This window comes from Artemia sp. Qi Xiang Cuo, chromosome 4 (assembly GCF_049724085.1).
Source record: "Artemia sp. Qi Xiang Cuo chromosome 4, ASM4972408v1, whole genome shotgun sequence".
In the NCBI taxonomy this organism is placed as follows: Eukaryota; Metazoa; Arthropoda; class Branchiopoda; order Anostraca; family Artemiidae; genus Artemia; species Artemia sp. Qi Xiang Cuo.
The window spans coordinates 58,011,276-58,024,211 of NC_142797.1; the positions used below are offsets into that span (position 1 = coordinate 58,011,276).

The 12,936-nt window shown below is 36.1% G+C and overlaps 1 protein-coding gene across 1 annotated transcript in view; it reads left to right on the plus strand.

Annotated features, from left to right (window-relative positions):
* Positions 1-12,936, plus strand: part of LOC148953276 (tyrosine-protein phosphatase Lar-like) — a 50,451-nt gene that overhangs the window by 30,107 nt on the left and 7,408 nt on the right. Inside the window, exons 4-5 of the mRNA XM_089087916.1 lie at positions 3,163-3,450; positions 9,763-9,786. Of these exons, the coding sequence (XP_088944042.1) occupies positions 3,163-3,450; positions 9,763-9,786 (312 nt within the window). The remainder of the gene's footprint in view (positions 1-3,162; positions 3,451-9,762; positions 9,787-12,936) is intronic.

Genomic DNA, 12,936 nt, shown 5'->3' on the forward strand with positions numbered 1-12,936 from the left:
GCTCCTAAATAGAGATGGAAAATACACTAGATGTGCCACGCCTGACGTTCTGTTGTAGGGCATCCCAAATGGGGGGGGGAGAATGAGCTGACGTTTTATAAATGTGATCATAATATGAATTACTATTAAGATAGGCTGAATATTTTTTTCAAAGAAGAGGGCTAGAATACAATTTGGCCTACTACCTCACTGCTGGTTTACTTGGTCCCTGGGAAAGGCTTTATCGAAAACTATTATATTGAAAAAATGGTAATCGTAAAACTAATTGTGTAAAATGGATATTCATCTCTCATATATAGGTCACTTCCTAGGGGTAATTTTATTATAATTTGTTAATATGAAAAGAAAACATCTTCAGATTTAGATTAGAAAAGAAAAAAGGAAGAAAGCTGATCTTGTCTGTTGCACTTGTAATATCGGCTTTCTTAATGAGACCGGTTTAACAATTGACTCTTCTGCTTTCATGCCGTAAGTGCTCTTTAAGGACTTTCTTGTTTTTGATGATCAGAAAATTATTAGGGCAACTTAGAATGGGTTATCACATTTATTCCCTTGCGAAGTGGGAGGGGATAGATAATAAAAATAAAAGTAAATCTTATTTGGACGAGGCTATTAAATTAGAGTTGCGTTTTTATTTTAAAGTATAGATTTATAGAAAACTTGTCAGGTACGTACATAGTACTATATTGGGGGAGGGGATTTAAAAAAACCGACTTGTACGGAAGCTCTAAGGAATTTAGGATTTTTGATGTTTTTATTTTTTTTCAGGAGGGTTGGGGGAAGAATGAAAGACCCCGCCCCCTAAAGCCGTGCCTGTATTTATGTCAATATTATGATCGCTGAAATTTCTTTCCACCTTTTTTTATTTATTTTTATAGTTTATTAATTAAAAAGTTCAAAATTCCAATACCTTAAAAGAATTTTATGGAACATGCTATAATTCAGTATTTCTTCCACTATGACAAAATTATACACCAGTTTTTCACACCGTTCAAAGTGTGAGATTTTTGTTTGTTCCAAGAAAATTACTATAGCTTCAAAAGTCTGTTGGAAAATTAATATTTTCTGTATTTCGGAACCTGAGAGCAAAATTGTTCTCCTCGAAAATTCAGTTTAGGAAAAGTGTTCAAAGGCCGGATAGCCTTTTGTTTTTATGCACATTTATTTTTATTTATTTTGTCGCGCATCTATCGACTATACAAGACTAGTTACTCTTATGGGACCAATGGTAAAGCTTCAACTAAACACCAAAAAAACAAAAAAAAAAAAAAAACAAAAAACATCTGTATTTATTTTCATGTGGTTGTAGATGTCACTAAAAACATCTGAAATGAATAAGGAAATGTTAATTTCCAATTTTCATCGAATGGAAACCACGTTAATTTCTAAATGTGCCTTAACTTGTGAAATATGCATTTTTCCCGAATTGAATTTCCTCGGGACAATTCCAAGGACGCCAATTGCGGGGGGGGGGATGCATTTGAAAGAAAAAATGTCTCTCCCCCTCGATTTTTAGAAAATCACTTTTTTATCATCAGTAAAAAACAGGAAATCCTTATACTTAACTGGATTGGCGACCCCGAGTACGACAATTTTGCTCCGATTTCTAAGCACACTATCTGAAAATATTATCCAAACTCAAGGGTCTATTTTCTAGTCAGTTTCCTGGACATAATCGAGCCTGATATTGGGTGTATTGCTAAGTAACATTTTACAAGTAACTTAGGGATAATTAATTTTTTTAGGCGATGTAAAATTCCATATATCGAAGACTTATTCAATTTCTCTCAAATTAAAAACTACGCTGCTGGATTTTTGTTGAAGAAGGGTTTACATGGTATAAAAAAACGGACATTGACATAGGTTGTGACACATTTTTATTTCTTTTTTTTATATTGTTTATTGCGATTTTGATTTATTTGATACAGAAGCTGTAGGGGAGCTCACTGTTAAAAAACAATACCATCGAAACATCTGAATTTTCCATGCCAGGTGAGGTGCTCTGCTAAAAGTATAGGTAAAGTACAAGCAGAGTTTGGGAAATTGCGGTTTATTTAATATTTGCAAAGCTTAGTTAGTCATATAATGACTGAATAGAATTACTTTTGAGCCCAAATAATTTGTTTTGATAAAATTGACGTTTCAGTTATTCATTAATATCAAATGCAAAACACAGATCCATAAGGAACCTTCCAAAATCTTTTGAAATTCATGTAGTTTTTTTTTGCAACAAAATTGTTTAATTTTTTCTAAATAGTATTAACATATTTACACTTTTTATATATTCTTTACAGTGAGGAGTGTTGGAGATATACATATCTAAGCTATCTACAGCCCTCCACCCCTAGAAGTGTTAGTATTTCTTCTAAATATGTCTTTAAATGTTTACACCCTGGAAAAAAGAACAAAAGAAGAATAACTGATTGCAATATTTTTTGTTAAGCTTTCATTGGTAGCTACAACAGCCAGTCAAGTAACAGCTATAAAACGTGTTTTCTTTGGTTTTGATTTCATTGCAGATTTGCATGGGTGCCGACATAGAGGGGTGAGGGAGGTGATGCCCCCTCTCTCACCCTTGGGAAACAAGAAAATGTTTGAAAATACATCCAAAGAATGAAAGTGAAAGATACTCCCCTTCAAATCTTTGCAAAAACATGGCTTCCTGTTGTGCGCCTTTCCCTTCTTTGAGAATTTTCTGGTGGGTTTTTGCGTACTAACTGAGCTCTCAAAAATAGCAGGTGGCATTAGGAGCAAGCTAATCAACAAATTTATGTATAGGACTTTCCAGAAGAAGAATTTTGTGCTTACATAGCAGAAAACGCTCTCGGGAAAGTATTACTAGTCCGTAATCTCAGGCAAAAGAATAGATAAAAGAAAAAACGAATATACAACTAGAAAGAGAGAAAATAGAATGTAATAAATATCGATTGAGTGGACCGGCAAGTCGTGAAAATAAAAAAGTTGCAAGTTAGGCCATGAGTTTGAATGTGCTCTTGAAGTTTATATATATATATATATATATATATATATATATATATATATATATATATATATATATATATATATATATGCATACCTACCTTTATAATTACTTTCAGCTGTCAGTTGGATTTTCTTTAATGTGTATTTTGTAAATGAAGATTTTTAAAAATTCTTTTTCAGCCCTCCCCTATTCACCCACTAACCTCCGAATTTCTGATGTTACGCCCACGAGTGTTTACCTTAGTTGGATATACGACGGACCAATAGAAGACCTTCGTTATTTTGTTATCCAATATAAAGCTAAAGACTCGAACTCAAACTACGAAGAAATCAGCGGGGTCTCGACTCACTTTTATACAGTTACGAAGTTGAACCCCTATACCGAATACGAATTCTACGTTTTAGCAGAAAATCATGCCGGAAGAGGACCCCCTAGTGTACCAGCATTCATGACAACCGGAGAAACAGGTGATTTTTTAAGATTTTGTTTCCTTCCTTTTTTCTTTCTTCGGAGACCATGACTTAAATTGTTTTTCAATATAGTCTGTTAAGTGATTTCATTTGTAATTTTATATTTTTAGATCTGACCGTTTTGTTTTTCATGGCTCTTTACACACAAAATGAATAGTTTTTTTTTCTTTTGCGTTCGCTTAATCATTTAGCGCTTCAAACCGTCTGATTGGAATATATGCATTCAGTTTATACTATTTTTGTTCCTCTTAGTCCTGCTTATGTTAATTTAAGTAATTTCCAATTTTAGTTCCTTGCTTTTTCAATATTGTTAAGTCAGGTTTCTTACTACCAGACAAAAGTGCTGCCATTTCTTGGGGTTTTCCCAAGATCTTGAAATTTCAGTCCTGAGCTTGGGATTTTGAGATAAGTATATATATTAAACGTTACATTCAAAAAGTATATAAAGCATATATGTTATTATTATTTATTACCTTTTGATTTTTTTTAAGCCTCGGGGATTGCTCTCAGGGAATCCGGGGATATTGTTTAATTTTCAGTGGCAGCCTTACTAGACAGGTTGTCATACCCCTTCTTAACTATACTTCTGACATCCAGCCCTGTTTTCTTTAAGCTTGGGAATATTTTCACCGTAGTTCTTAAATACATCTAATAAAAGGGCGAAGAGGGAGAGGAAACGGTGTTTTTCTAGCTCGTTCAGTTTTTTCCATTTCAAGCATCCAGGGAGGCTTCATTAGTGAATATGTCCCCTTCATCTCAAAATAAATTTAAATTTAGATATTTCTTCTCAGCCGCACCCGACGACCCACGAGGGTGATTTGAAAAAAAAGAAGAAAAACATAAAAAGATAAAAAAAAGAAAAAGAAAAAGATACTAAAAAATTTAGGAAAAGAAAAAAAAGTGTCTTGATCAATAGAAAAAAAAGACAAGACAACGATCACGACGGAGGTCCTTGTTGAACTTCCTGGAAATAATGATGCTAGGGCTGTTTTGAAAATTTAAAAGCCTTTTTTCAGTTTTAATGATCGAATTTTAATGTGAGTTTCTTTTATATTGTTTTTTTTTTCGTTTGCTTTGCTGAGGATGGACCTTGGATATAGGGTCGAAATATTCATTTAAAGTTGCGTTACACTGTCTTGTATAAAAATTTCCCTGTTGATCTTCTTCTTGTTTATAACGACAGATATTTCGCCTGTATAAAGCTTCCGCCTAATTTTTTTTTCTAATTTCAGAATTTATTCCTTTTCTCTTTTAAAATGTTGTATTCTAAATTATTTCTGTTTTTAACGCTGATTACGCTTAGTCATATACTGGCGAAATATATGCCTTGATTTTTCTCTTTTCTTTTTTTTTTACTGGCCATGGACCCGTTTTTGTTGTTGGGTTTTTTCGAGATTGTTCTCAAGTTATCTTGAAGTAGACATAAACACGATTTGAAGTATAGAATGTGTCATATGAAACTAAGACTCGGCAACTTGTGAATAATATAATCGAGTAATTTAAGACTACTGATCAGCTAAACTGCTCCATTAACTCTGCCACTCTGCCTTTACTCAGCCACCTAAAGGGATTGGGCGACAGGATAAGATGGAAAAATTAGGAAACAGCAGGCACTTCGAAATCGAATGTCTTAAAATACCTTAAATGCAAAAACGAAAAAAAGTAATAACGAAAATTTCAGCAGGGTTCTAGAAACCACATCAAAAGGACAATTTAAATTTATATTGCCAAGGATTCCTCCTTAAATAATGACAAAAAAAAAACACACTTTGATCTGAAGTTGTTGACAACTCTGTTGCAATACCGTATTTGTTTTTATGAGAGTTGCTGTATCGTGACATTTTTAGTGTTTAATTCCTTTCTGTCACAATGTTTATTTTTAAATACTCCTCCCACCATCCCTATTTGCAGGTATAATATTTTTTATTTCATCCAAATTTTTTCGAATTAGCGAATTGCTTTTATTGTACAAATACACATCTAAAAAATGAAAAGAGAACGAAACCACGTTTCCTAGCTCTTCATTCCTTTTTCCAGTTCAAGTGTCTAGAGAGGCTTCATTTTTGTAAGAATTCTAACTCTTGTTTGAAGATGTTTTATGCACTGTTATGATATTGTTTTTCTAAATATGTTGAAAAGAGAGGACTTGACTTCTTCGTTTCGTTTGGAATGTTTTTGTTTGATTTCATGGTCTTGAGATAATAGTGTGAAAAAGCAGATGCATTAGGACTTTATGCTACGTTAAAACATGAAGCGTGATATGACTAGAAGTGTGCGTAGAAGTTTCTTAGAAATTGGATCTTTTTAAGCATATAAATTTAATAGCAAAATTATAAATAGTTCTCGCTAAGTATGTGATTTCAAGGCCAATTATACCGTCGATGCTAAGGCCCCGTGAAATGTTACAGTAACTCTCTATTTATACAACAACTTTGCAATATAATTAAACCGCATTTAATTTTGGTTCAAAAGGTCAGTCATGTGAATCTACGTTAAGAGAAGGGCAAGGGCACTCAGTGCCATAATTGTAGCTCTTGACCTGGTTTATTTTATGGATTCCAAGTAATTATCTATAAATTATTTCTTCTAGTAAGTTTGCTTCTGACAGGAATTTACCCTCCCCCTTTTATCCTCCTTCACAGTAGGTCGAGTCGATCCTGGGCTCTAAAAAACTCTAGCTAGGAGTACTAAGTTTGTTTGAAATCCAAAAACCTTTTTTTGGTTCATACCTTTGTAACAATAGATTGTGTATCCTCACGTAACCCCCCATCCACCTTCATAGAGGTTATATTTGTCCTGGATCTCTGAGAAGATAGCCTTTAGTATTCCATGGTACCTCTCATTAAATTTGGATAAGACTCAACAACCTTTTCTTGTGGATGACTTGATAACAGGAATTTAGGGACCTTCTTTCTCTACAGAGGTTGGATAATATTCGAACTCCAAAAAGATACACGTGGAAATTAGCTGCTACGTTCCTGCCAATTTTATGGCCATCTGACAACCTGTTCTGTAGCAGATACAAGAATCCCCCCTCCTGCCCTCAGCTATTATTTAGAGATCTAAGATTGACTTTAGATTTTTAAAAAGCTCAATTAGAAATCAGCTCTTACTTCACATCATTTGTTTTTGTACCTGCCATCCTGTTTTTGTAATGCCTGGAAATAAAAGGATGACAAATATGGAGCCCCCTCCCCTCCACTATATCTTGCTTCCTGCTAAGTTTTGTCAAGATCTTACATTCCCATTTAGCAAAATATCCAAAAGACAAGAATATAGGGATCCCTCCATCCACATAGATAGGATTGGTTACGAGTGCCAAAAAAAAAACTTACACAATACTGATACTTCTCATGAATTCTAGTTGAGATCAGATAGCATATTCTGGTAAAAGACAACAAGAATTTAGGGACTCCCTACGCACGCAAAGTTCTGAATGTTTAAGGACGTCTAAAGACACAGTTACAAAAGTTAATTTTACTTATGATTGAGTTTGATAGAAATCGGATAACCTCTTCCTGTAGAGTTCTTGATGGCCATGATTCAGGTATCCATTGACGTCTCTTTTCCCTCCCTTATGAAGGTTGCATAAGGTTCAGATCCCAAAAAAGGTCAAAACAGGACACTAGCTCCTACTCCCCACAGTGTTTGGTTGAGATCTGACGTGTCTTTTTGGCAAGGGGTCTAATGCCATATTTTAGGACATCCCCTTGCCGGTAGAGGAGGGTTTGTGACTGGACGCCTCAAAAGGTGTAACTAGGACACTTACTCTTATTTCCCTGAAAGTTCGATTGAGATGTCGTAGCCCCTTCTGCTAGTTTTTCTGACGACAAGAATTTAATGAGGGCCCTGTACGATTTCCTGTTGCTTTGGACCCTTCTTAAAATTATCAGTTTAAGAATTTGAAGGCACAACTTAACCCAAAGATAAAGCATGACCTAACAACTCATATGCCACTTCATTCTAGAAGCAAATGCTCTGTGATTTAATTAATTTTTTGGGACCTACCCCAGCCCCCTAGAGACCTAACTAAATCCCTGACTGCTAATCTCTGAGGCCCGAAACACGCTTGGTGTTTTTTTATCGATAGCTTTTTTTATTGGTGAATATGATGATATTGCGTAGTACATATAGGGCGGTAAAAAAGAAATCGATCGGTTTAATTAACGCCAATGATAGCAATACAGCTCACTGTCACTACAATAAGCGATCGGTAGAATAAAAGACTGTCTTTTTTTACCGCCTCCGCCGAGCTGGTGGCCTATGCAACTAATGCACGCTTTCACCAGGGTTACCATCCCTAGTGGTTTATCACTATTTCTAGTGATTTTTCATACTGTTTAAAGATAAAATAACTAAATTTGCACATGAATCACTAGATTATTAGAGAAAATCACTAAATCCAGCAGAAAATCTAGTTATTTTTTGTCACCGAGTGGCAACCTTGGCTTACACACTCGTCGTTCAGTCTGCTCACCACCGCTGTTGTGTTTGGATTGAGATAGTGTGTTAATAGAGAATTTATCATGAAAAAAACTAAAATGGAAGTCGTAATGAATTTCTTTTCCTTGGAAGGAAGGGGACAAAAAGATCTAGATAATTTGATTAGGAAGTACCTAGGAATTCAACAAAGTTTGAATTGTTAGAGGGTTGAGCCCAAATTAGCCGCTGCCTTCAATCCTAAGCAAATCAAAGCTTATTTATCATAAATAAAAACTTAGTGCTAATCTAATTTATATGTCCTAAACAAAATTTAAATTCGTTTATATTAAACAATTTCTACATATTGGTTTTTAGAATAGCTGCTGGTTTAAGGGCCCCCTCCCCATGCCTGGACGTGTAGTCAATTCACACACAAATAGGGGGGGGGGGGCACATAATATATTTTTAATGTGCAGGGGGGATCTGTCCTTTTGTCAATTATTTTTCATGAAAATATAAAAAGGCTTTGTTCAATGAACGAATACGGAAGGATTATTCCTAAACTTGCAACTGCTTTGAAAATTCAAATTACCTCAAGAATTATATCAATGAAAAAGCAAAGCCGGTTTTTGCTACGCGGAGGTAGCGAAGTGATTCCAGCTTGCTTCAGACGCCTCCTGTTTCATTAGATAAATGCCTTGTCTCCATTTAAATTATAAAATAAATCAATAGCAAAGAAGTTTAAGAACTATTAAATTAGACTTATCTTTTATATCCCATCCATAATATAAGGATTTTTCTTCAATCATTGATTAAAATTAATTAACATTAATTGTTAATTACAATTAATTGTTTAGTCAGATCTGTGATTGACTCTGACTGGTGTGGTATTGGTAGAATGTTTAAAGTTCCGTGTGTAAACGCTACTTTATTTAGAGGAGCAGCGGTAAAAAAAATACGATCGGTCAAAAAATCCGATTCGTAAAAACACCAAGCCCGCTTCGGGCCAAACGCATTTTACTGATGTCTAACGAATGCGAATGATAATAATATTTATCCTTCTTCATCGAGGTCTAGTCAAGCATGGACACGTAAACCACGACAGTAGGTGTTTTTCAGGTTTGGTTGATAGCAAGGCCGTACCCAGGATATTTTTCGGAGGGAGTTTTACTCAATTTTTTTTTTTTTGGGGGGGGGGGGCGGTTTACAAAAAAACTCCAAAAACGCATACAAAATATGTTTATATCCATTTTTGTTACGTTTTTAAGAGTCAGACAAACATTTCGGGGGGGGGGGGTCAAATCTCCCTACCCCCCCCCCCCTCTCTGTACGGCCTTTAGTTGATAAAATTCCACCAACCCACCCAGGAATTCATAGTAGAATATAAATAAAATATAATTACAGCGTTAGCTAATTGTATTTTCCAATAATGTAATATTTCGTCACAAGGCAGGAAATATTCATTAATATGTGTAAATGATAATATAATATAGCAATTTTATTTCAAAAACCTACAGATGAAGAAGTGTCTGTAGAATGCAAGTCTTTTTTGTTACTAAAATCAAGGAAAGAACTTATATCCTGGGTATCTTTTTAAATATTATTTATGGTCTTCTCTCCCTTTGTTTCAATTGGGGAAGTATTATTAAATACCCCAAAGGTGGATTATTCATATTTTCTGTGTTCTCTTAATTATACATGTTCATTTTGTTTAAAATCGTGCTTATTTAATACTTTTTTATATACAAAACTTTATATACTATACCATACCTATACTTAATATACTATACTTGATATACATTATTATTATATGCTTAAAACATATATACTATTTATATACCAAACTTAATACTTTATCAAAAATAATATTTTACTTTACTTTATTAGCTGAGCCAAGCTTTGGAGGACCAAGTAAGTATTTATTATGCTTAATTTGGCAATATGTGATGTTTCCACTTAAAGGTACCGCTGAAATTACAGGATTGGGGGAGGGATACATTTTTGGAAACAGTATTTTTGCTTGAAAAGTGTATTTTATTTGACGACTAAAACATTATGTACTTGACATTTATTTTAAATCTCCTGGGTTTTCTTCCCCGACTATGATATCCCCAGTCATGCTTTCGATTCCACTCTTATAATAATTGAAAGCATAAATGAACGTAACTAAGCATGCTATATTGATTCGATCTTCAGTGTGTCGTTCGCAGCCGGAGCTAGTGATAATAAAAAGTTTAGCCTTGCCCGGATTGCCAAGCATAGCTTTGCTACTGTTGCTCTAATGGCGTTTTAAGACAGTTCGTGTCAAACTGAGATTTGTAACAATCTCCAATTAAGCTTAGTAAGTTATTTCGATTAACCCAATTTGTTTTAATATATCTTGTTTGGTTCTTGAAGTACCTACAGGTTTCTGCTTCTTCTTTTTTAACATACTCTTCATGCTTTTTTTTTCACTCACAGTAGAAAACATAGTTTTTTTTTTTTATCTACATTCCTTGTCTGCCCTTGGTTCCACTTGAGTTATATCTCAAAATAGAAGCTAGCGTGTAACTAAGCTTACACTAAGATCTATTTTTTGTCTGTTGTTTGCTGCCTAGGCTAAGAGTAATAGAAAGTCTAACCTTGCTCGTGTTAACAAGGATACCTTGGCTGCTGTTAGTTAAAAGGTATTTTGTGAAATTCTTTCAACTGAGATTTATACCCTATCTTCTTGCACTATATTCTTTCAACAGACCTAATCCATTTTCTTATGCCTTAATTGGTTCTCAAGATGCTTGGAAGTTTTTTTCCTCCTAGAATAATTTACCTCTTCACTCACAAAAATGGCCGGAAAACGGATTTTTTCTTATAAATACTTTTTGCCGTTTAAGATTGTTTGTGCTGTTTCTTTCGTGCCTAAAGAAAAAAAAAGAGAGAAAAAACCTACCGTTGACAACAATTGACCGCCGATAACAGATACATCAATAGCTATTTAAATGGATATTTGAGGCTTTAAAGCCACAAAGACTACAAAAAGCCACATGGCTACAAAAAGGAAACAACCAAAAAAGAAAACAACTCACAGATAGAAATTATTTCCAGCATTCACGTCACAGCTTTATCTATGTCTATTTGATTCAATTCAACCTAGTCTTAGTTGATTTATACCTCGGAGATAAGATTTCTTGTTCTTGGAATAGGAATTCTTATTCTTATTCTTGTCGTGGTCATTAGCAGCGACTAGGTACTACAGGAGAATTTTTCCCTGGTATATTTGCATGCTTTATACTATTTAAAATTGGGGTACTTATAATTTACATTGAAAAAAAGAAGAAAACTTAGTGACCCATAGAGTAGAAGTGACCCTATTGACCCCACCCCTCACCCCTGCTGCCAACTATAACTTTTTTTAACATCATATATTGGCATAGAGCCACGTGGTTTAGGGTTTTCTCAGTGAGAATGAAAAACAGGAATTTTCTCACTTGAAAAACCAGGAATTTTGTCTGTTTTATGGATTTTGTCAGTGAGAATGAAAAAACAGGAACTTTCTCACTTTCATGGATGTCAACAGCAATTTATGTATGTTTCATGGTTTTGTCAGTGAGAATGGAAAAACAGTATTTTTCTCACTTTGCTGTCAGTCATTAATCAAATTGTTTCCGGGCAAAGTTTAGTAATGTTATGGTTTTCTCACTGAGAATGAAAAAACAGGAATTTTCTTACTTGGAAAAACAGGAACTTTCTCACTTGGAAAACCATAAACCACGTGGTCCTGTCACGAGTAACACCTGTGAACTTGATTTACATAAGGTTTGCTGAGAGTGTACACTTACAACAACAACAACATCAACCTTGGAACACCTGTGCTGTCGACCTCAATTCACCTATCGTGAATCAATAATTCCCCTTAGAAACAACAAATTAATTTCCAATTTCTTGACATATGAATCAATCAATGACATCTTCTGTTAGACTTTTAAAATTTTTGCCTAGAAACATTTCTCCAGGAATAGATTCAAATCATTAATGTTTCTGCCTCGGGAACAGTTCTACTGGTACTGCTCCAGGAATAGATCAAAGTCTTTAATGTCTTTGCCTCGGGAACAGTTCTACTGGTCGAACTCCATAGGATATTAATAACCACAGGCCATGGAAACAATTAGGTAAGAAACATCTTAGCGATGAATTGTTTTAGCGCGTGAAAAGGTTTCCTATTAATTTGAAATGCGTTAGCACAGAGATGCCAATAACAAAGGAACACGCTGAATTTGCGTTTAGGGATTATTTGGGCGAAACCGTTTTAGACAGGTTATGGAACTATTTCGGCGAAACAGATCGAGACATTTTAAAAGAAGATTTTTGAAGAGATTTTAGAAGAGAATTTAATGGTGAAACTCTGTGGTCGTTATAATAAAAAAGTTTAATTTGAACTGTGTTGTTAGGTCCTCTAACCCAACCCCAAAGGGTTCCGATCCTCCTACCCCAACCCCAAAGGAAGCCCCCGGTCCTCAAAGGCCCCCCAAGCTCCCAAAGGCCCTCCACCGGTCCCCAAATGTCCCCCAGGCCCCCAACTGTCCCCCCGGACACTCAAAGGTCCCCCAAGCGCCCAAAGGGCCCCCCGCCCCCCCCAACGCCCCCCCCAGACCCACAACGGCCATCCCCCGGCCCCCCAAAGGCCCATCGAGCTCCCAAAGGACCAGCAGGGTCCCATAGGCCCTCCACCGGCCCCCAACTGTCCCCCAGGCTCCCAACTGGCCCTCCCGGACCCCAAAGGCCCTCCACCGGTCCCCAAAGGTCCACCAGGCTCCCAACTGTCCACCCGGACCCTCAAGTGCCCCCAGAGCCCCCAAAGAGCCATCCCGGCGCCCCCAAAGGCCCTCACCCTGTACCCCAAAGGCCATCCTCCGGCCCCCAAAGGCCCATCGAGCTCCCAAAGGACCAACGGGGTCCCAAAGACCCTCCACCGGTCCCCAACTGCCTCTCCGGACCCCCAAACGCCCTCCTCAGACCCTCAAAGACCCTACCCTGGTCCTCAAAGGACCCCGGACTCCCAAAGGACCACCCGACCCTCAAGGGTCC